At 48.2% G+C, this 24,604-nt stretch overlaps 1 protein-coding gene across 1 annotated transcript in view; it reads left to right on the top strand.

Moving 5' to 3' along the window:
• Positions 1 to 5,844: 5,844 nt before the first annotated feature.
• Positions 5,845 to 24,604, top strand: part of LOC132208658 (uncharacterized) — a 28,894-nt gene continuing 10,134 nt past the window's right edge. The window contains exons 1-2 of the mRNA XM_059644092.1: positions 5,845 to 5,947; positions 21,966 to 22,102. Coding sequence (XP_059500075.1) covers positions 5,877 to 5,947; positions 21,966 to 22,102 — 208 coding nt within the window. The 5' untranslated portion in view covers positions 5,845 to 5,876. The remainder of the gene's footprint in view (positions 5,948 to 21,965; positions 22,103 to 24,604) is intronic.

The raw sequence follows: 24,604 nt of genomic DNA on the forward strand, positions 1-24,604 counted from the left end.
CTCACCACCCACCCTCCTCCTCCACCACCTCTTCCTCCTCCTCCTCCCACTCCCCACATCATCCTCTCCTCCTCCACTCCACCCACCTCCTCCTCCTCCTCCACTCCCCCCACCCTCCTCCTCCTCCTCCTCCTCCACTCCCCCCCACCCTCCTCCTCCTCCTCCACTTCCCCCCACCTCCTCCTCCTCCTCCACCTCCCCCCACCCTCCTCCTCCTCCACACCCCCCACCTCCTCGCCTCCTCCACTCCCCACATCCTCCTCCTCCTCCTCCACTCCCCCCACTCTCCTCCTCCTCCTCCTCCTCCACCACCCACCCTCCTCCTCCACCACCTCTTCCTCCTCCTCCTCCACTCCCCACATCATCCTCCTCCTCCTCCACTCCACCAACCCTCCTCCTCCTCCTCTCCACTCCACCCACCCTCCTCCTCCTCCTCTCCACCTCACCCACCCTCCTCCTCCTCCCTCCTCCTCCACTCCCCCCACCCTCCTCCTCCTCTCCTCTCCCACCTCCTCCTCCTCCTCTCCTCCTCCTCCTCCACTCCCCACATCCTCCTCCTCCTCCTCCACTCCCCCCACTCTCCTCCTCCTCCTCCTCCTCCTCCACCACCCACCCTCCTCCTCCACCACCTCTTCCTCCTCCTCCTCCACTCCCCACATCATCCTCCTCCTCCTCCACTCCAACCCACCTCCTCCTCCTCCTCCTCCACTCCAACCACCCTCCTCCTCCTTCTCCACTCCACCCACCTCCTCCACTCCCCCCACCCTCCACTTCCTCCTCCCGCCACCATCCTCCCCTCTCACTTCCACCCCCTTCTTCCCCCCCCACCCTCTTCCTCTCCTTCCTGCCCCACCCTCTTGCTCCTTCTTCCCGCCCCACCCCCCTCTCCGTCTTCCCGTCCCACCCTCGTCCTCCCCCCCCCAACCCCCCCTCCTTTGACCATATCCTTCCTCCCTACTCCTCGTTTCCCCCACCCTCCTGCTCCACCTCCTATTCCCCCCACCCTCCGCCACCCCGTCCTCCTCACAGCCACTTGCCCCCTCCGTCCTCACCCGCACACAGCCACTTGCCCCTTCCGTCCTCACCCGCGCACAGCCCACTTGCCCCTGCAGTACTTAGCAACTGACAGCAACTTGCCTCCTCTGTCATTACCCGTCCCCAGCTGTCCTGACCCCCTCAGCCTCTTGCCCCTGCAGTCTTCACCCGTCCCCGGCGACTTGCCCTTTCCGTCCTGACTCGCTCACCGGCGTCTTGCGCCCTCACTCCTGACGCACTCAGAGCCAGTTGCCCCTGCAGCCCTGGACCCGCTCACAGGGACTGACCCCCCGAGCCCTGACCCGCTCACAGGGACTGACCCCCCCAGCCCTGACCCGCTCACAGGGACTGGCCCCCCCCAGCCCTGTCCTGCTCACAGGGTCTGGCCCCCGCAGCCCTGTCCTGCTCACGGGGACCTGCCCCCGCAGCCCTGACCCGCTGACAGGGACCTGCCCCCGCAGCCCTGACCCGCTCACATCGACTTGCTCCCTCAGCCCTGCCCCGCTGACAGCGACTTGCCCCCTCAGTCCTGTCCCACTCACAGTGGACTGGGCCCCGCACCCCTGACCCGCTCACAGCGACTTGCCCCCGCACCCCTGTCCCGCTGACAGCGACTTGCCCCCGCTGACAGCGATTTGCCCCTGCAGCCCTGTCCTGCTGACAGCGATTTGCCCCCTCAGTCCTGACCGGCTCACAGGTACCGGCCCCCGCAGCCCTGTCCCGCTGACATCGATTTGCCCCCTCAGTCCTGACCGGCTCACAGGTACTGTCCCCGCAGCCCTGTCCCACTGACAGCGATTTGCCCCCTCAGTCCTGACCGGCTCACAGGTACTGGCCCCCACAGCCATGTGCCCCCTTAGTCCTGACCGGCTCACAGGTACTGGCCCCCCGCAGCCCTGTCCCGCTGACAGCGATTTGCCCCCTCAGTCCTGACCCGCTCACAGGGACTTTCCCCCACAGCCCTGTTCCGCTCACAGCGATTTGCCCCCTGCAGTCCTGTCGCGCTCACAGCGACTTGGCCCCCGCAGCCCCAACCCGCTCGCAGCGACTTGCCCCCTGCAGCCCAGTCCCGCTGACAGCGACTTGCCCCTCCTTCCTGATCTGCTCACAGGCACTTGTCCCCTCCGTCGTAACCCGCTCACAACGACTTGTCCCCTCTGTCCTGTCCCGCTCGCAGCGTCTTGCCTCCCATCCCTCTTGCACAGGTCACCCCTTGCTCAGAAACGGTCCCAATTATCCATGAGCCGGAAACCCTGCCCCCTGTGCCAGCTCCTTAACCATGCATTCATCTCACCTATCTTTCTATGACAACTCTCTAACATGTGGCACTCGTGGCAACCCATAAATTATTACCCTTTGGGTCCTGCCTTTCAGCCTCTTTGCTAACTCCTTGTCCATAGTCCGCAGAATGTATTCCCTCTTTCTGCCTATGCCATTGGTACCAACGTGCCCCGTGGCCTTTGGCTGCTCACCCTCCACCTTAAGAATTTGTTGCAACCACTCAGAGATGTCCTTGACCTTGGCACTAGGGAAGCAACACACAGCCCTGGTGTCTCAAATGTGGCGACAGAATCTATGCCCCCAATGAATGAGTCTCCAACCACGCTCGCTCACTTGGATTTGCCTGACCCTGTCCCACAGCAGGGTGGTTTGTACCATGGACCTGGCTACTGCTGGTTATATAACTGACCCAGTTTAGTTTTAGATCAGTGTTAACCTTGGTTTAGTGGATAGCCAAGCACCTCAGTAGTCTACAATACAGGAGAAATACATTCTTAAACTCATGGATTCTGTGACAGTCAAGGACAAGCACTGAATTGTTCTAACCTGATTTCCAACACCTGGCCCGTAGCCTTGCATGGCTTGGATTGCACTTGCACATTTTTAAAAAAATAAATGTAAGGATGAAGTGAGTGTAAGGACATGGAATTTTTTTGATATGGTCATATTCTCTCTTGCTGGAGCTGATTGCTGCTGAGCACTTGTATGGTGCAAATGTAACATCCTTCATCAGACCAAGCCTGATCGTTGTCCAAGTCTCACTGTATTTTCTCATCGTTGACTTCACTGTTGGGTCGAAGCAACATTGTGTACATACCCTGCCTATTCTGAAACTCTGTCACTTAATATGAAGCCTAATAAAGACAAGTATCCAATGTGCCTTCCAAACCACTTCAACGACCTCGTCCATTACATTGGGGGATCAACAGGCATACACATCAAGATCCTGAGATCCCTCTGATCATTGGTGCTTGTGAGGTCCCTATGATTCATCATGGGCTCCAAAATCTGTTTGTGCTGTGTCACCTAATCCTTATCCCGTTTGTCCTTACATGAAATCATGTTCTCAAACACTTCTCAAATATTCTTCCCAATCCTACTTTTTGTAATCATGATACAAGTGAGCATAAAACTTGGAACACTACAGCAACAGGAATGTGCCCTTTGGCCCACCGTGTTGGGCCAAACATGACAAGAAATGAAATAATCTCTTCTGCCTGTCCTTGATCCATAGTTTTCCATTCCTTGCATATTCGTGCACTTAACTAAAAGACCCTTTTAAATGCTTTCATCGTATCTGCATCCACTACCACCCCGGGCAATGTATTCCACACTTTTAACATGCTCAGTGTGAAATATTTGCCCCTCACATCTCTTTTGAACTTCGCCCCCCCCCCCTCTCAGCTTAAATGCATGCCCCCTAATAGTGGACACTTCAACTCCGGGGGAGAAATTTTCTGACCGTTAGCTGTATTTATGTATCTCCTAATTTTATAGACTTCTATCAAGCCTGCCCTCAGCTTCTACTGCCCCAGACAAAAAAGAGTTTTTCCAGCTCCTCCTTCTCATTCATACCCTCTATTCCAGTCAGCATGCTGGTAAATCTCTTCTGCACCCTGTCCAAAGCCTGCACATCCTTAGTGTAATGTGGCGGCCAGAATTGAATGCAATACTCTGTGTGGTCTCACCAAAGTCTTGTAAAGCTGCAATGTGACATCCTGACTCTTGCGCTGAGTTTCCCTCAGCATAAAGGCAAGCATGCGATATGCCTTCTTGACCACCCTATCTACTTGTGTGGCTACTGTCAGGGAGTTATGGTCTAGGACCCCAAGATCCCTCTGGACTTTACTGCTGTTTGGGGTCCTGCCATTAACTGTGTATCCCTTTCCTTAACACTTGGTCTCCTAAAATGCAACACCTCATGCCCGCCCAGATTAAATTCCATCGGCCATTTCTCCGCTCGAGTTTGCAATTGGTCTGTATCTTGCTGTGTCCTTTGACAACCTTCCATGCTGCCCACAAGTCCATTGGTCCTTATATCATCTGCAAACTTAGTGATCCCCCGTCTACATTTGCCACCAAGTCATTTACATATATCACAAACAGCAGAAGTCACATTGATGCGGAACACCACTCGTCACTGAGCTGCAGCCAGAAAAACAGCTTTCCACCACTGAGACGGCAAGAACTGTCGATGCTGTAATCAGAGTTAACCAAGTGTGGAGCTGGAGGAACGCAGCAGGTCAGGCAGCATCAGAGGAACAGGAAAGCTGACATTGTTGATGCTGCCTGGCCTGCTGTGTTCCTCCAGCCCTACACTGTGTTATCTTTGTTCGCCTTCCACCGTTACCGTCTGCCTTATATGGGCAGGCCAAGTCACCATGGATCTCATGGATCCTAATCTTCTGGATGAGCATACCATGAGGAACCTTGTTGAAAACCTTCGTAAAATCCATGTATATGTTATCAACTGTTCTACCCGAATTGATCACCCTTGTCACCTCCGTGAAAACTTCAACTGACTTGGTAAGACATAACCTGCCCCGCATAATGCCATGCTGGCTGTCCCTTATTAGCCCATACTTTTGAGACATGAGACACTCACCAGTCTGTAGTTTCCTGGAAAGTCCCTGTTTTCCTGCTTGAACAGAGGAACGACTTTGTCCACTCACCAGTCTCCGCAACCCCTCCAGTGCCTGGCAAGGATATCAGATCCTATTGAAAGTAGTGTGTTGATGCATTTGTGTCATGATTGTGTTTTGTTTCAGCCCTAACATTGAAAGCAGTGTAAGAATGTCTTTGTGCAGCAGGCGAGGTGTGATGAGACTGAGCCTTCATACAATTGCAAGATGTTGAAAATTTGCCATTATTTATGAAAACAGTGATAAATTTCCATGATCAACATTTCTGTTACACTGCAATGATTATCCCATGGCGTGTAAAATCAGAAAGATACGATAAAATGAGACTGGGTCATATGCAGGGAGAATGTTTGCATTTCATGTCTATAGAAGTAGTGAAATATTTCCATGAATCTAAAAGTCACTTTTCCGTTCATTGAAGGACACAATCATCGCCTTGGAAGCTTCATCACGATACTACTTTGCATTTCTGAAGAGGGAAGAAGAAATCAACATACAAATTCAATTCCATGGTTTTGGAAGTCCCATTGAGAACACGATTCATTTGCGCCGGCATAATGCTCTGACCGAGAAAGAATTGAAGGTGAGTTTGTAGTTTAGAAGATCGCAGCAATTTATGCATCAACTTCTTCATCGATAACGTTCCATTGCTTTCAAACTGCATTTTCCACTCTGCGAGATAATAACTGTTAGAACAAGCAACAATATCGGTAGATGGTCTATGGGGAATGCAATGTTACAAAACCCGATCCATTCAACAACATATTTCAGATATGTCAACAAATTAAATATTCCAGCACAGGATAAAACAAGGAAGATGAGAGTGAGGAGGCAATAGTTCTGATGACAAAAGAACAGAAATTTACCTTTCTCCATTCGAGCAAAAAAGCAGGCACACAAATAAATAATCATCTAACAATGCACGTGTGCAACGGAGGCTACAGGGGGACTAAAAATGCCGATTTGTTGTTCTGCGTATTGCTGAAAGGGTGAGTGAAACAGATTCTGTGGTAAATTTGAAGAAATACGGATAATGCATCTCAGGGTGTTGGAGAAAGAACATTTATGGACTGAGGCAAATCGTGTTGCCCTTTTCAGGAGTTAAGAGGTTCATATTGAATTGAAACACTTTCTTCCGTGCTGAAAGCTTTAGTTTAGTTGCAGCTGGATCACAATTTCTGTTCCTGGTAGTATTCAGAAAACTGTTAAAAGTGAATGTCACTGCACAGAATTCCAAACATAACTCCAATCAGTACAGAAAATATCCAAGGGGTATGATGAATTGTATCCTCTCATGTTGAACAACGCAGCTACAGATACAATGGAGGCACTGATGATAATCTTCCAAGAATCCTTAGATTGTGGAAAATTCTCAGAGGATTGAAAGATTGTGAACATAACACCATTATTACAAAGATACTTGGACAAAATAGTAAGCAAGTATTGCCAGTTTAGGTCAACCTGGGTGGATGTTCATGCCGGCAATGAAAGATGAAATAACAGGGTACTGAGTGTGCTATAACATCCTACAGAGTTAACATCCTTTCATAAAGGGGAAATAATACTTGACAAACTTGCTACAGTGCTTTGAGAAGGAAACAAACATTACTGACGAAGGACCACCAGTTGATGTTGACATTGAGATTTCAACAAAGCATTTGATAAGGTACAGCTCATAAGGTGTCTCAAAAGAAAAGAGCCCGTGTGTTCAAGGGTAGTATGTTCGGATGGACGGAGGACTGCATCGTAAATAGAAGTAGAGTCGTAGCAGCAGGATGGTAACTTACAAGTCATGTACAGCCACAGAGCGAGTGCTGCGGCGGCCGGACACCTCATGTTGACTGGGTTGATTTCGGAAATGGCAGACGGGATTGCTATGCTTAGGAAAGTTGGGCTACATTCATTGGAGTTTATAAGATTGAAAAAAAACTTATTTTTTCGACATTTAAGATTCTTAAGAGGCTTGTTAGTGTATATCCGTAGAGATTACTCCCATTTGTGAAAGATTTTACGACCAGAGGCCACATTTTCAAATTGGTTGCCTATTAATTCAGGGAAGAATTACTTCTTTCAGGTTGTAGCAATTTATTGAACACTTCAACCAAGAGTTCAGGCAGACCCTCTAATAAGAGACACCTCCTCTGTGTTAATTCTCTAGATTTGACAGAAGATCGGCCCTGTGAGAGGGTCAGTACTGAGGTATTGAAGCTTTGTCAGAAGGCGAATAATGAGTGCGGGCACTGAAGAAGTGCCTCATTGACAGGGGTTCAGTCCTGACCCCTGTGAGAGTTCATCATTGTCAGATGGTCAATACTGAGACAATGCTTCCTTGTAAAAGGATCAGCACTAAAGATCTGCCACACATTTTTAGTGTCAGTGTTGAGGAAATGCAGCAATATGAGTGGGTCCGAACTGTGGGAGTGCATTATTGTCAGGAGGTCAAGACTGAGGCAGCACCTCATTCTAAGGTGAGGCAATGCCAGACAAATAGAAGGTCAGTCCTGAGATATTGCTACTGTGAGAGGGTCAGAAATAAAGGTGCCTCCTTGTCAGATGGTCAGAACTGAGGGATTGAAGCATTGTCAGAGCTTCAATACTGAGGCCTTGCTTCGTTGTCAAAGGGTCAAATCTGTGGGAGTGCGATATTGTCAGACGATCAATGCTGAGGCAGTGCCCCAAAATAATGGTGTGTTTTTGATGACAGCGTGCATCGAAGTGGTTCTTTTGTGATTCTATCAAGTGCAGTTAAAGGAATGCTTGCCAATTTTCTGAAAGATGAACATTTATTGAGGAAATAAAAGATGGAGAAAGAGTAATTAAAAAGAATAACAAGTAGAGAGTAAAAAAGAATAAGTCTCATGTTCTTGTGGCCGTGAGGGACCCCTCGATCAATGGCTGGCCTGGAGGCTGAGGTTGTTCCTGGCACCGTTCGCGGTCTCATTCCGAGATGACGCCCAGTGCCGAGGAACAAAATGCTCCCTCTGCTCCGGTGTAACAAACGACTTGGCAAAGAAAGAAACCAGTTACAGAAATAAAATTAACTGTAAAACAGGAACGCTGACAGGACTCATTCAAAGTCAACCATTTCTCAAATATCAAGAAATGTTACCCTTCAGCCCATCCTATTCATGGGGTTGGAACTGCTAGTACCACACGAATGCAGCATCACGACTGAGGCAATGCAGCACTGTGCGAGGGTCAGGATTAAGGGTCAGTTTTGAGGCAGTGCCTTGATGTTATGGAGTCAGAACATTATTGCCACATGTTCAATACAGACAGTGTGTTGACCCTCTGTCAATGCTTCAATGCCTCAGTGCCCACCCTCTGATAATGAATCACTCCAACAGTTCTGACCCTATCTTGCAAGACCTCAGTATGACCTTTCTGACCCTATTACAGTGGGCCACTGCTGCAGTATTGACCATCTGATAATGATGCAATACCTCAGTTCTGACCCTCTGACAGTTATGCAACACCTCAGTCCGCACCCTTTCATCATTCGGCACTTGCTCAATTATGAGCCCTTTGTGAGTTAGTTGTGAGGCAAGACTTCATTGCTGCAGTGTCAGTGCTGAGAGCGGGCCTTTTTATTAGCTCATCAGTACCTAAGGTACTGGCTAATTGTCAGCAGGTCAGTTCTGAGGCAGCGTCTCTTTGCCCAAACCCTGACTCTAAACCCAGCCTCAGCCCTAAACCCATACAAACGCTCGCCTCAGGCTAACCCTCACCTCAGCATTAACCCTAACCCTAACCCTAACCCTATCCTCAGCGTAAACCCTCCCTACCCTCAGCCCTAATGCTGATCCTCAGGCCGAACATCTAGTCTCAGCCCTACCACTAGCTGTGGCCTCAGCCCTAAAATGAACCGTAACACACAGCCCCAATTAACACTTAGCCTCAACCCCAACCCTCGCCTAAGCTCCAAGTCTAACCTCAGCCCTAACCTAACTTCCAATACTTGCCTGCCAGAGAGTTAGTACTGAGGAAGTGCTTTAGTTTCAGAGATTTAGTCCTGAGAATGCGCTTCGTTTTCAGAGTGACCATCTGAAACAGCGTCTCATTGAAATGGGGTCAGAATTGCTGGAATGCTACATGGAATGGTGACAGATTGTAGGACTGTCGGTGGGTCAGATCTGAGGTAGTGCATCAACGGTGGATGGTCAGTCTTGAGGGAGTTCAGAGGATCAACGAAGAGGGAATGCCTCAATGCAATGGCGACAGAACTGAGAGAGGGCCACAGGATTAGAGATATGCCACATGATTGGAGATGGTAGGAAGTGCCTCATTGTCAGCAGGTCCGTTTTGTGGCCGGTCGCCATAGCTGGAGAGTCAGTTCTGAGGCAGTGCGTCTTTGTCAGAGGGTCTGTACTGAAGCAGTGCCTCATTATTCGAGAGGGTTTGGTGTGAGGCAGTATCTGATTGGTGCAAGGTCAGCCCTAAGGGAGTGCCTCTTTGTCAGAGGGTCAGTACTGAGTTAGCGACTCATTGTGAGGAGTTCAGAATTGAGGGACTGCCACGTGATGAGAGGGTCAAAACGGAGGGAGTGTGGCTGTATCTGACAGTCCGAAGGGAGTGCCATTGTTAGAAGGTCAGTTCTGAGAAACTGCCTCCGTGTAATGGCATCAGCATTGAAGCTAACCACGTGACGAGCCGATAAAAATTAAGTTATTGCAGGAGCATCAGAGGGCCAGATCTGTAGGAGTGCATTATTTTCAGAGGTGAATACTGAGGCACAGCCTCAGTGTAAGGGGGTCAAAATTAAGGGAGTGCCACACAATTACAGGGCAGTACGGAAGTATTACAGCACTGTGTGCGGCGCAGAATCGATGGAGTGCATCATTGTTATACAGCCACAAGTGAGGCAGCGCCTCATTGTAATGGATCAGAATGGGGTCAGTACTGAGAGTCAGTACAGAGGTAGTGCAGAACTGTGGAGGTGTCAGAACTGAGGGAGAGCACCATTGTCAGCTGGTCAAAAGTGCCCCATTGTCGTAAGATCAGAACTGAGGGTGTGCCGCACAATGAGAGGGTCAATTTCGAGGAAGTGACTCTTTGTCAGTGTTAATACTGAAGTATGACCTCATCTTGAGGGGATCAGGCTTCAGAGAATGCCTTGTTGTCAGAGGGTCGGCACTGCAGCAGGGCTATGTTGTAAGGGGGTCAGAATTGAAGGAGTGCCACCCATTTTAGAAGGTCAGTACAGAGGTAATCTAGCACTGTCAGAGGTAAGTCCTGATGGAGTGCCTCATTGTCATTGGATCAGTTTTCAGGCAGTACCTCTTTGGCAGAGCGTCAGTACTGATGCAGTGCCTGATTGTAATGGGATCAGAATTCAAGGAGTGCCACTGCCTCACTGAGGTACTGCAGCTCTATCAGAGGGTCAGTGGCCTATTGTCAGAGGGTCTGTTTGAGCCAGTGCCTACTTGGCAGAGTGTCAGCAATTAGGGAGTTTGCCTTTATCAGAGGGTCAGAACTAGAGAGTGCATTTGTAGCAGAGTGTCAAGACTCAGCCTTGTCCGCCCAAGTCCAACACCAGCACCTCCACATCATCCGCCCACCCTGAGGACTGACCCTCCACCAATGAGCTACTGCCTCACACTGGACTGACCAACAATGAGACACTATCCCTCCAGACCCCCTGACAAAGAAGCAGTGCCTCAGTACTGACTGTCAGGCAAGGATGGCTCTCTGTCAGTACTGACCCTCTCACAAGGAGACACTGCCTCAGATCATGACCCTCTGACAATAATGCACGCCCACAGTTCAGATTCTATGACGCTGTTGCAGTACCTCAGTACTGAGTCTCTGTTAGTGTGGCACTGCTTCAATTCTGACCCTTCGATAATGAGACACTGCCTCAGTATCGACAGTCTGACAATAGTTCACTCCCACTATTCTGATGCTCTGACAGTGCTGCTATACCTCAGTACTCATTAATTAACAATGAGGGTTAGCGTGAGAGGGTGGCGAGGGTTAGGGTTTGGGTTAGGACCAAGGCTAGGGGTTAGGTGTGAGGATTGGACGAGGTTTTGGATGAGGGTAGAGTTAGGGTGAGGGATGAGACTTGTGTTAGGGTGACTAATGAGGTTAAGTTTGGAGTTCGGGGTAGGGCTCGGGAGAGGTTTTGGGTTAAGGCTGAGGTTAGGCTTCGGGCTGAGTCTATGGTTAGGGTTAGAGCTCAGACCACATTTAGGTTTGGGGTTGAGGGTGAGTGTTAGGCCTGAGGCTAGGCTTAGGCCTGAAGCTGCGGTTAGGTTTGGGGTTGGACTGATTAGACCCACTCTGACCCATTACAATGAGGTACTACCACAGAACTGACTCTCTGTCGATAAAGAACATGAGATGCCGTCAGCTTGTCCAATCAGAGGTCCAATATTAAGGAAATAGTGCACTGTTGGAGAGTTGATAAATATAATATAATATAAAGGGAGTGCTGCACTGTCAGAGGGTTAATGACGTGGGAGTGCTGAAATAGCGCAGAATCAGACCTGAGAGAGTGCTGCACGTTCAGAGAGTTAGTACTGAGGGAGTGCTATAATGTCAGAGGATTGATATCAAGAGGCACCGCCGAAGGATCAGTAGCGCAGTACTGTCCGAAGGCCAATATTGAGAGAGTTCTGCTGCGTCGGTGGGGGTCGATATTACAGAATTGCGACACTATCAGTGTATGGATGTCAGACGGTCAGTTCTGAGGGAGGGCTACGCTGTTGGAGGGTCAATATTGAGTGTGTGCGCGACACTCAGATGATCACTTTGTTGGAGTTCGGCACTGTAACGGAGTGCCACACCAGCAGCGGGTTAATATTAAGGGAGTGCTGCACTGTCAGAGGGTTAAAGATGAGGGAGGGCTTCTCTTTGTGGGAGTGGGTATGAAAGAGAACCTCCCGTTCGGGGATCAATATTAATGTTGTAGAGTCAGTAGAGAGGCAGTGCTGCACTGTGGAGGGTCAATAAGAAGCATGTAGCTCCACTGGCAAGGTGCCAATGATGACAGAATGCTGCACTGCCAGAGGATCAGCACTGAGGGAAAACTGTATTGTCAGAGTGTCTTCGTCAAGAAAGTGCCACTCTGTCGGAAGGCCAATATTAAGGGAGTGCTGCACTGTCACAGGATCAATATTAGGGGTGTGCTGCACTAACAGAGGGTCAGTGTTGATTGAATGCTTGACTGTTGCAGAGCCAGGACTGAGGGAATCCTGCATCGTTACGGTGTCATCATTGAGGGAGTGCTGCACTGTTAAGGGCCGATAGTAAGGGAGTGTGACACTGTCAGAGTGTCATTACCAAAGGTGGGCTACAGTATCAGAGGGTGAGTAATGAGGGAATGCTGCGCTGTCGGAGGGTCAGCACTGAGGTGGGCTGTCCTGTCAGATCGTCAATGTAAATAATAATGTCAGGGGAGTGCTGCATTGTGAGTTGGTCCATATTAAGGGAACGCTGAAACTGTCAGTGATGCTCAGGGTGTGCAACACTGTCAGAGGGAGTGATGTACTCTGAGTGTCAGCACGGAGGCTGACCTTCACTGTAATTGTGTCAGAATTAAAAGACCGGTCAGAGGATATAAACTGAGGCATTTCAGAGCCATCAGAAGGTCGAAACTGAGGTGTTTCAGATCAGTTTGAGGGTGCCTCATTTTAATGTGGTCAGACTTGAGCAAGTGCTTCATTGTCAGAGGCTCAGAACCAAGTGAGTGCCTCGTTATCAGACACTGTCCTAAAGAGGGCCTTGTTGTTCGTGGCTGTGTTGTAAGGCAATTCCTCGTTGCTGCAGGATCAGCCTTGAGAGTGTGCCAGTCTGGAAGGAGTGCCTAAAAACTGAGGGAGTGCGACACAATTCGAGATTCAGCGCTGAGTAAGTGCCTCATTGTCACAGAGTTAGTTCTGAGGCAGGGTCACATTGCCTTAGGGTCAATTCTGAGGGTGTATTAGGAGCAGACTGTAAATACTGAGTCAGTAGCTCAGTGCATTGGATTCAGAGTTGATGGAGTACAAGATGATTAGAAGTTCAGTCCTGAAGTATTGCAGCTCTGTCAGAGGGTCAGAACTGAGGGGGCAGTGCTTCACTGTCAGCGGATCAGTTCTGAGGCAGTACCTCATTGCTGGAGGGTCAGATGTGGACGAGTGTCACATTGTCAGAAGGCCAGTTCTGAATAAGTGACTTTTTGTCAGAAGGCCAATACTCAGTCAGTGGCTCATTTTGAGCAGATCAGAATTGAGGGTTTGCAACACTTCTCGAGATTCAGTCTGGAGACATAACTGCTGCACGCCTGAATTGAGGGAGTGCTGCAAGATTGGAGGGTGAAAATAAACCCGAAAACAGTGACCCCTTTCAACAACCTGTAAAACACAGGGATGACTGTACATAATCCCTAAAACGCAGAGGCCTTTGTAGGAGTGCCTCAGTGTAATGTTTTCAGAATTGAGGGAGTGCCACGTGATTACAGATTCACTGCTGATGGAGTAGCTCATTGTCACAGGGTCAGTTCTGAGGCAGGGCTGCTTTGCTGGAGGGTCACTTCTGAGTGAGTGTATTAGTATCAGCCCCATGTTGTAGGGACTGTACTTTTCCAGGAAGACAGTTAGAATAATCTTTAATTATAAACTAATCTGAAATACTGTTTGACTTGTTAAGGTTACAATACATCCTGAGTCACCTACAGAATACGCACTTGCTCTCCCTGTCTCTCTCGGTAAGCAAAGGTAGTTTCTTTCAGACTACTCTCAGAAATCAAGTGCTGCGCTGGTGGTCAGTATTGAAGGAATGCTCCATTGTTGGAGGATCAGTACTGAGGGAGTGCTGGTCTGTCACAGGGCCAAGATTATGGGTGTGCTGTGCTTTCAGAAGGTCACAAGCAAACAAGCACTGCCAGACATAAAAAACAAAAGAACTGCGGATGCTGTAAGTCGGGAACAAAAAGAAAGTTGCCAGAAAATCTCAGCAGGCCTGGCAGCATCTGTGTGGGAGAAAACAGATTCAACGTTTCGAGTCCATTGACCCTTCCTCGGAACTGGGGATCTTCCTCAGAACAGTCCTGAGGAAGGGTCACTGGACCTGAAATGTTATCTCTGTTTTTGCCTCCACAGATGCTGCCAGACCTGCTGAGCTTTTCCAGCACTGCCAGACCCTCTGAGACTGGAGCATTTACTAATGTTGGCCCTCTCACAGTGAAGCTCTCCGTTTGGTCCTTCTGACAGGCCGCATGCCTTTTATTACAGGTCTTTTCACAACGCACTGCCCCGTCATCATTGATTCTCTGACAGTGCAGCCCTCTGTTAATATTGAATTTGTGACAGTGCACAACTCCATTAATATTTGCCCTCTGATAGTGCAGCTCTTCCTCAGTCCTGACTCTCTGACAATGCAGCAGTCCCCTAATTCCTGTCAGAGGGTCGATACTGAGAGAATGCTGCACTGTCAGAGTCAGCTGCCCGCAGTCCTATCAGACGTTCAGTATTGAAGGTATGGGAGAGGGTGAGTGTCAGTGAATTCTGCACTGCAACAGGGCCAACAGTGTTGTCCCATGGCCAGAGTGTCCATGGTAAGGAAGAACTGCAATGTCAATGTAACAGGGTCAGGACTGAGGTCAGAATTGAGACAGTACTGCAGGATTAGAGAGTCAGTGTTGTGGCTGAGGAGCACTCTGAGGTCCAGTACTGAGGGAAAGCTTCATGATCAGTGGGTCAGTTCTAAAGCTGTGCTACTTTGTCAGAGGGCCATACTAATGCAGTGCCTCATTGTAATGGGATAAGAATTGAGGGAATGTCGCACATGCATCGCTAGCTCATCATTGACTGTCTAACAGTGCAGCACACTCTTAGTATTGACCTTCCAACAGTGTCGAGCAGTGTGACACATTCAGTATTAAGAGAGTACTGCACTGTCAGAGGGTCAATGATGGGAGAGTGCTGTGCTGTTGGAAGGTGTGTACTGAAAGGGAGCCGCCCTGCCAGAGGGCCTATATTAAGGCAGTGCAGCATTGTGAGAGGGTCGATATTTAGTGCATGCTCCTGTCTGAGAGGGTCAATTTGATGGGACAACATGCCCCTGAAACTAACTTGTTGGAGTGCTGCACCGCCTGAGGGTTCGTCTGAAGGGAGTGATGCCCTGTCAGATGATGAGCTTTCCCTCATCTTTAACCGTCTGACAGTGCAGCACTCCCATAATATTAACCTGCTACCAGTGTGGCACTTGCTTACAATTGAACTTCTGACAGTGCACAAGTCCAACAAAATGATCCTCTTGAGTGTCGCACACACTCAATATTGGCCCTCCAACAGTGCAGCACTCCCTCAGGACTGACCATCTGACATTGATACGTGGATCGTGTAGCAATCCTGTAATATTGACCCACTGACACAGCAGAACTCCCTCAATATTGTTTTTCTGACAGTATTGCACGACTGATCCTTCGACAGTGCCCCTTGATATGAATCTTTTCACATTAGACCACTCCCTCAGCACTAACTCTCTGAATGTGCAGCACTTCTCAGGACTGATTCTGTGATATTTCAGCACTCCCACATCATTAACCCTCTGACAGTGCAGCCCTCCCTTTATATCAACCCTCCAACAGTGCACTGTTTCCTTAATATTGGACCTCTGATTGTGTGATATTCCCTCAGTGCGAAACTCTGACAATACAGCACTCTCTCTGAAATAACTCTCTGATTAAGCACTTCCTCTGTGCTAACCCTCTGAAAATGGAGCTTTCTCTCATTACTGACCCTTTGCAGTGCTGCACTGCCTCAGTACTCACTCACCACAAGTGCAGCACTCCATTAAGAGTGATCCTCTGACAGTGTGGCACTCCCCTAATATTGGTCCACTGACTGTGTGGCACTCCCTTAATACTGACCTGCTCGTGGTGCATCACTGCTCTAATATCAAACCTGCAGCTCTATCAGAGGGTCTGTCCTGAGCAAGTGCCCCATCGTCAGCATGTCAATTCTGAGGCAGTGCCTCCATATCAGTGAGTCAACATTGAGGTAGCTCCTGACGGTCAGAATTACGGGAGTGCCTCATATTTAGAGGGTCATTAACTGAGGGACAGCCTCATGATCAGCGGGTCAGTCTTTACGGACTGCCTTATAGCCAGTGTGTCAGTTCTGAGGCAGTGCCCTCAATGTAACAGATTTAGAAATGGGGTAGGGGGCACATGATTAGAAGGTCAGTAGAAAGCTATTGGAACTTTGTCAGAGGGTCAGTACTCAGCGAGTGCCTCATTGACATCGGGTCCATACAGAGGGTTTGCACTGAGGGAATGCTTCCTTGTCAGAGATTCAGAAGTGAGAAAGTGCCTCATTGTCAGAGGCTCATTCCTGAGGCAGTGCCTCATTGTCAGAGTGACATAATCAGATAGCACTCCCTCAATTCTAAACCTTAATACTGACCCTCTGACAATGAAGCACTGCCTCAGGACTGACCCTATGATAATGAAGTGTTCCTCAGGATTGAACCATTGACGATGTGACTCTCCATTCGTGTTGACCTTCTGATACTGGGGTTCTCCTGAAGTACTGACCCTCTGACGGTTGTGCACTGCCTCAGTACTGACCCTCTAAATATCTGCCACTCCGTCAATTCTGACCTCCTTACGATGAGGCATTACCTCAATACTGACTGGGGTGCAGGTCTCTGGCACAGAGTCTGTCGCTCTTGCAACGAAGGGAAGGGGGTATAGGAGGAGAGTGTTAGTCATTGGGGACTGAATAGTTAGAGGGACAGATAGAAGGCTTGTTTGGAACCGAAGAGACTCACGATTGGTGCGTTGCCTCCAGGTGCTAGGGTCCGTGTTATCTCGGATAGTGTCTTTGGGGTCCTGAAGGGAGAGGGTGACCAGCCCCAAGCCATGGTCCACATGGGTACCAACGACATAGGTAGAAAGAGGGATAGGGATGTCAGGCAGGATTTCAGGGAGCTCCGCTGGAAGCTGAGAGCTCAAACAAACGGAGTGGTTATCTCTGGTTTGTTACCTGTGCCAAGTGATAGCGAGGCAAAGAACAGGGAGAGATTTCAGCTGAACACGTGGCTGCAGGGATGCTGCAGGTGGGAGGGCTTCAGGTACATGGACAATTGGGGCTCATTCTGGGGAAGGTGGTACCTGTACAAACAGGACGGTCTCCACTTGAACCAGAGGGGCACTAATATCCTGGGCGGGAAATTTGCTAGTGCTGTTCGGGTGGGTTTAAACTAGCTTAGCAAGGGGATGGGAAACTGTGGTGCAGTTTCAGTACACAGGAGAAAGAGAATAGGGAGGACATGGACAGGATCTCAGTGTCACAGGAGTGTGCTGGCAAACAGCAAGCTGAATTGAAGTGTGTCTACTTCACTGCCAGGAGTATCCGGAATAAGCGAGGTGAGCTTGCAGCATGGATAGGTACCTGGGGCTTCGATGTTGTGGCCATTACGGAGACATGGATAGAGCAGGGTCAGGAATGGATGTTGCAGGTTCCAGGGTTCAGATCTTTGAGTAAGATCAGGTAAGGTGGGAAAAAAGGGGGAGGTGTGGCTTTGTTTGTCGAGGACAGTATAACGGAGGCTGAAAAAACTTTTGAGGAGGACTGGTCTACTGAGGTGGTATGGGCTGATGTCAGAAACAGGAGAGGAGAGGCCACGCTGCTGGGAGTTTTTTAAATGGCCTCTGCAAAGTTCCAGGGATCTGAAGGAGAGGATTGGCAAAACGATTCTGGGCAGGAGTGAAAGGAACAGGGTGGTCATTACGGGAGACTTTAACTTGGTAAACATTGACTGGAAATGCTGTAACTCTCGTACGTCGGATGGATGAGTTTTCGTCCAATGCACGCAGGAGCGTTTCCCGACACGCTACGTCGAAGGGCCGACAAGAGGGGAGGCCACACTGGATCTGGTACTTGACAGTGAACCAGGCCAGGTGTTTGATTTAGTGGTAGATGAGCACTTTGGAGAGAGTGACCATAATTCGGTTACGTTTAGTTTAGCGATGGAGTGGGAGAGGAACATGCCACAGGGCAAGACTTACAGATGGGGGAAGGCAATTATAATTGGGCAAGGCTTAGGAGGCAAAGAATGGGGTAGCAAAATGCAGGGGATGGGGACAATCGAAATGGGGAGCTGGTTTAAGTAACAGATATTGCGTGTCCTTGATAGGTACGTCCCTGTCAGGCAGGGGTCAGTGATAAGGTATTACTAAAGAAATTGTATCTCGTGTTAAGCAGAAGAGCAAGGTTTATGTGATGTTGAGATGAGATGGATCAGTTGATGCGATGGAGAATTACAGATGAGCAAGGAAGGATTTAAAGAGAGAGTTAAGAAGAGCACGGAGGGGTCCTGAGCAGTCATTCACAGGTAGAATAGAGGAGAACCGTAAAGTTTTCTCAAGGTATGTGAGGAATATAAGGATGACTGGGGTAGGAATAGGGCCAATCAAAGACAGAAGTGGGAAGTTGTGTGTGGACCGGGTAGAGATCGGAGAGGTGCTAAATGAATATTTCTCATCTGTTTTCACTGAGGAAGAGGAGAATATCATCGAGGAGACGACTGAGATACGTGCTATTAGACTTGAAAGGATTCAGGTTAGTAAGGAGGAGATGTTATCAATTCTAGAAGGTGTGAAGCTAGATAAATCCCCTGGGCCTGAGAGGATTTTTCCGAGAATTCTCTGGAAAGCTCAGGAGGAGGTGGCGGAGCCCTTGGCTTTGATCTTTGAGTCCTCATTGTCTGCAGGTTTAACACCAGAGGACTGGAGGATTGCAAATGTTGTGCCCTTGTTCAAGAAGGGCAGGAGAGATGAGCCAGGCAATTACAGCCAGTGAGCCTTACGTCTGTTGCAGGAAAAGTTTTGGAAAGGGTTTTTAGAGATAGGGTTTATAATCATCTCGGAAGCAACAATTTGATTGGAGATAGTCAACATGGATTTGTCAAGGGCAGGTCGTGTCTCACAAATCTCATGGAGATTTTGAGGAGGTGACCAAGCATGTGGATGAGAGAAGGCCAGTTGACGTAGTGTACATGGACTTCAGTAAAGCCTTTGATAAGGTTCCACATGGTAGGCTATTGGAGAAAATAGGGAGCCATGTGATTGAGGGAGATTTAGCAGTTTGGATTAGAAACTGGCTTTCGGTAAAAAGGCAACCAGTGGTGTTTGATGGAAAATATTCAGCCTGGAGTCCGGTTACTCGTGGTGTGCCTCAAGGATCTGTTTTTGGCCCACTGCTGTTTGTCATTTTTATAAATGACTTGGACGCAGGCATAGGTGGATGGGTTAGTAAGTTTGCAAATGACACTAAAGTCGGTGGAGTGGTGGACAATGTGGAAGAATGTCGCATGTTGCAGGGAGACTTGGATAAAGTGCAAAATTGGGCGGAAAGGTGGCAAATGGAGTTCAATGTGAGGTGATTCGCTTTGGGAGGAATAATAGGAAGGTACAATACTGGGCCAATGGAAAGATTCTTGGTAGTGCGGATGTGCAGAGGGACCTTGGCCTCCATGTACATAGATCTCTGAAAGTTGCCACCCATGTTGATAGTGCTGTGAAGAAGGCATACGGTGTGTTCGACTTTATTGGTAGAGGGATTGAGTTCCAGAGCCGTGATGTCATGCTGCAACTGCACAAAAGGCTCGTGCGACCTGTTCTGGTCGCTCCATTGCGGGACGAATTCGGAAGCATTGGAAAAGGAGCAGAGGAGATTTACCAGGATGTTGCCTGGTCTGGAGTGAAGGTCTTATGAGAGAAGGCTGAGCGACTCGAGTCTGTCCTCATTGGAGAGAAGAAGGCTAAGAGGGCCTTTCATAGAAACATACAAGACGATCAGAGAAAGATGAGTCAGGGTGGACGGTGAGAGTCTTTTTCCTAGGATGATGATGTTGGCTTGTACGAGGGGGCTCAGCTACAAATTGAGGGGTGATGGATTGAAGACAGATGTCAGAGGCAGGTTCTTTACCCAGAGAGTGGTAAGGGCGTGGAATGCCCTGCCTGCCAATGCAGTTAACTCAGCCACATTCAGGGCATTTGAACAGTCCTTGGATAAGCATATAGATGATGATGGGATAGTGTGAGGGAACGGGCTTAGATTAGTTCACAGGTTGGCGCAACATGGAGGGCCGAAGGACCTGTTCTGCACTGTATTTTTCTATGTTCACAGATGACACTAAAATGAGTGAGAGAGTAAAGTCTGAAGAGGACAATGAAAATCTGCGGAAGGATGCAGAAAGTTTAAGTGAATGGACAAGGGTCTAGCAGATGGAGTCCAATGATGGTAGATGTGAGGGTATCCATTTTGGTAGCAATTACGGAAAAATGGAGTCTTGCTTAAATGGTGAAAAATTGCAGCATGCTGCTCCGCAGAGTGAGCTGGGCAGCCTTGTGTCTGAATCAGGTAGTTTGCAGATGCGGCTGGTAATTGAGACAGCAAATGGAATAGTGTCCTTCATTGCGAGAGTAATGCAGTTTAAAAATCGGGAGGGTATGCTACAGTTGTATCGGGTGCTGGTGAGGCTTGGTGTGGAGTAGTTTGTACAGTTTTAGTCTCCTCACTTGTGAAAGGATGTACTTGCACTGGAGGGGGTGCAAAGGAGGTTCACGAGGTTGATTCCAGAATTAAAAATGTTGCTGTACGGGGAGAGATTGAGTAGACGAGGATTGCAGTCACTGGAATTTAGAAGAATGAGGGGTGATCTAATAGAAACTTTTAAAATTATGAAACAAATGGATCGGAAATTGTTTCCACTGATGGGCAAAATCCCAACTCGGGGGCACAGCCTCAAAATAAGTGTGAACAGATATAAAACTGAGTTGAGGATGAGCTTCTTCATCCAAAGGGTTGTGAATCTGTGGAATTCTCTGCCCACCGAAACAGTTGAGGTTCCCTTGTTGAATGTTTTGAAAGCCAAAACAGATAGATCTTTGAACAGGAAAGGAATTGAGGGTTATGGTGAATGGGAGGGTAAGTGGAGCTGAGTCCGCAAAAAAGATCAGCGGAACGAGCTGGAAGAGACAGATGGCCTACTCCTGTTTTATTTCTTATGTCCGTATGTCCTTAGATTGCCATCCATGTCATTCCTCCTTCCCTGGAATAGGCCAGTTCTGAACTGAAGAGTAGGTCTTTAAATAACTCCCACATATCAAATGTTGACTTGTTCAATAAAAGCTCCTCCCAATTAATACTGCTCAGCTCCTACCTAACACTGATGTAATTTTCCCTCCCCAATTTCATCGCTTCCCACAAGGTCCTGATTATCCATGGCTGTCTTAAAATGTAAGGAGATGCGATCGCCCATTTAAGAAGCTCCTGGTTCACTGTTTTTCCCAAGTGGGAATCAGCTACAGGCTTTCTTGTTCCACGATGGGGGAGGAAATGGCCTAGTGGTATTATTGCTGGACTGTTAATTCAGAGACTGAGATAACATTCTGGGGACCTGTGTTCAAATTCCAGCACAGCAGATGGTGGAATTTGAATTCAATATAAAAGAAAATCATGAATTAAGAATATAATGATGACCATGAATTCATTGCCAAATGTCAGAAAAACTCAGCTGGTTCACTGATGTGCTTTAGGGAAGGAAACTGCCACCCTTACATGATCTGGCCTATATGTGACTGCAGACCCACAGCAATATGATTGACTTTGAACTGTCCCCGAGCAATTAGGGATGGACAACAAACACTGCGTAGCTAGGGATGTCCTCCTCCCATTAACAAATAAATAAAATTGGATTCTACATCTGATCCAAGATCGTTTCTTGCTCTCATACTAATTTCTTCGCTTACAGTCACTTTCCCTCCTGCTTGTCTTTTTGGAATGTCGTATAGCCCTGCGCACTCACCTCCAGTGTTGATCTCCTTGTAACCATGTCTTTGTAATAGCTATAAAATCATGCCCGTCAACCTAGAAATGTGCTATTAATTTGTTGATTTTGTTCTGAATACAATGAGCACGCAAGCAAAGAGCCATGACTTTAGCTTTATCACTTGATTTCACCTCTTGACACTATTTACAGCTGTTTTCTGTTTGTACATGCTGCCTTTTCCAGTACCACGCTGAGTATTGTTATCCCGATAGTTCTTTCGTCTCAGTCCGTGTGTATTCCTGGGCGAATGTGCTCGTGTAGTCTCAGGAGTTGGGGAGGTCACGGCTCTGGGACAGCCGTTTCATCGCCCAATGCTGCAGGTAAGAAGAAAAGAAAATCTCTTGCTCTGAGCACTGCAAACCTGGGCAATGTCAAAAGGGAAACAAGGTCAAAAGAATTTCAACAAGAATCTCAAAATTAACTGCTGAATTCATATCAACATTACGGGGATCGCCCAACTTAGTGGCCACAACATCCCACTTTCTATTCTTCACAAACAATCCAAAGGCTGAAGTATCCGTATCCCTCTTAACTTTTATGGTTTTTGAGCAAATTTCTTGTTTCTAACTTGTGCATATTTGTGGTGCCTTATGACTTCTTGCATTTAGCAATTGATAAACTCACTCTCACACGAGTTCAGGAGAAGCTAGTTTTACAGAATCCCCAGTGTGGAAACAGGCCACTCAGTTCAACAAGCCCACAGCAAGCCTCTAAAGAGCATCCCACCTAGACCCATCCCCATTCCCCTACTCTATCCCTGTCAGCCTGCATTTCCCATGGCTAATGTACCTAACCTCGACATCCGTGGGCACTGTGGGTAATTCAGCATTGCCAATCCACCCAACCTGCACATCTCTGGACTGTGGGAGGAAACCAGAGCACCCAGCAGAAACCCACACAGACAAGGGGAGAATGTGCAAACTCCACACAGACAGTCATCCGAGGCTGGAATGGAACTCAGGTCCCTGGTGCTGTGAGGTAGCAGTACTAACTCCTGAGTCACCGTGTCACCCTGAGTTATCTTGACTCCTTCTGAAACATAGGAAGGTATCCACAACCCAAAGATCCTTTTTAATCAGCTTAATTCGTACCAACTGAGGTGGATCTAGTTGGGTGTGTAAAGAAGGGGAGTCTTTCACGAGGGAACTTAACAATTTGGGAGACTCAGTCACCGAGGGAGCCTGACCCGAAGACTGGTCAAAACAATAATGATTCGATATGAATTAGTTAGAATGCAGCTGTTAACAGTAATCCTCCATCCCTATGTGGGAGCGAGATTTAACATTCCAAATCAAAACTGAAACTCTTGAACAAGGTAGTTCAAAACAGCCAGTTCTCTGATTGAGGTTGTGAACTTGCTCGCCGAGCTGGCTTCTTCTCATTCAGACGTTTCGTCACCATGATCGGTGACATCATCAGTACAGCCTCCAATGAAACCATGTTATTCTACTCTGTCTGGAATTGACACTGTCCAGTCTGTTACCATGAGTACTGTCATTTCCGGTTTTGATCTGTATGGGTTTGTATGATGGGGTCCAATTGTATCTGCTTGTTGGTTGCATTATGGGTGGAGAATCACGCCTCTCAGAGGACACTGCGACAAGGTAACCGTAGTAGCCCAAGCCAAGCAGAGACACGCACAGGAATTCCGAGAGGCATGGTTCTGCACCCATTCTCCAGCCTCACATTCTTGGTCTCTTCAGTCTGAATATGATCACTCAACCATATCCTTGATGACAAACAATAGAGTCTTACTTCCCAAAATCTACAAACAGGACTGTCCAGACAGATCCATTTGTTCTAATGATATCATCTTCTGCTGGAGGGATTCCGAAATGTCTGCATTCTTGCTCAACTGAGCATTCCTTGCATTCGTGGTTGACAGAGCTGTCAGCCATGTCCATTGTGCTGCAGGGTTCCCAAGCGGAATATGAGTTGCTGTTCCTGCAACTTTGGGGTGGCATCATTTGTGGCACTGCAGGAGGCCCATGTTCAGTTTGGTTATGACTTTTGAGGAACGGATGGTCCCTTTGAGATTGAAATTGGAGAAAGATTTCAGGATTTTTTCATGTTCTTGTCTTTCTGTTATGCCCCTAGGAAAAAAGCAATGAAAGTGCCGTTAATTTTTTGCATGGCGAGCTGCTGCATACTAACCGGTCTCACACCATTACCAACACCTTGCCCTTGTGAAGGCAGATATGGATCAGGTTCTCAAAGCTGATAGAAGATTGAAACCACTCTAATCCTGTGACGATGGTAAGTTTCCCTTCTTTAAAAAAAAATGCTTGCAGCTGAATTCGCATAATATAGAGCACAGTGGCTCTGGTTAACACCACTGTCTCAATTCCACCCTTTGGTGACTTTCTGTGTGGAGTTTGCACATTCTCCATGTGCCTGCATGGGTTTTCTCCGGGTGCTCGAGTTTGCTCCCACAGTCAAAAGATGTGCAAGGTTGGTGGATTGGCCGTGCTAAATTTCCCAAGGTGTTCAGTGATGTGTAGGTTAGGTGAGTTACAGGTGGATGGGTCTGGGTGGGATGCTGTGAGGGGCAGTGTGGACATGTTGGGCTGACCGACCTGTTTCCACACTGTAAGGGTTCTCTGATTCATGATTCCATGATTTTACTGAGCGCAAAGGTACAATATTGACTCGTCATATTTGTCTCACCTCTTTACACATTGACAAGAAAGCTTTAATGTCAGTTTCTATGCATTTGCAACTTGTCTGCTGTCTCTGACAAGGCTGACTATATCTCCTTCTCTAATGCACATCTCCTGTCCCCTAACACTGAGAGGTGACACTTGCTTTTCATTTAGTACAAT

The sequence above is a fragment of the Stegostoma tigrinum genome, unplaced genomic scaffold (genome assembly GCF_030684315.1).
Source record: "Stegostoma tigrinum isolate sSteTig4 unplaced genomic scaffold, sSteTig4.hap1 scaffold_499, whole genome shotgun sequence".
In the NCBI taxonomy this organism is placed as follows: Eukaryota; Metazoa; Chordata; class Chondrichthyes; order Orectolobiformes; family Stegostomatidae; genus Stegostoma; species Stegostoma tigrinum.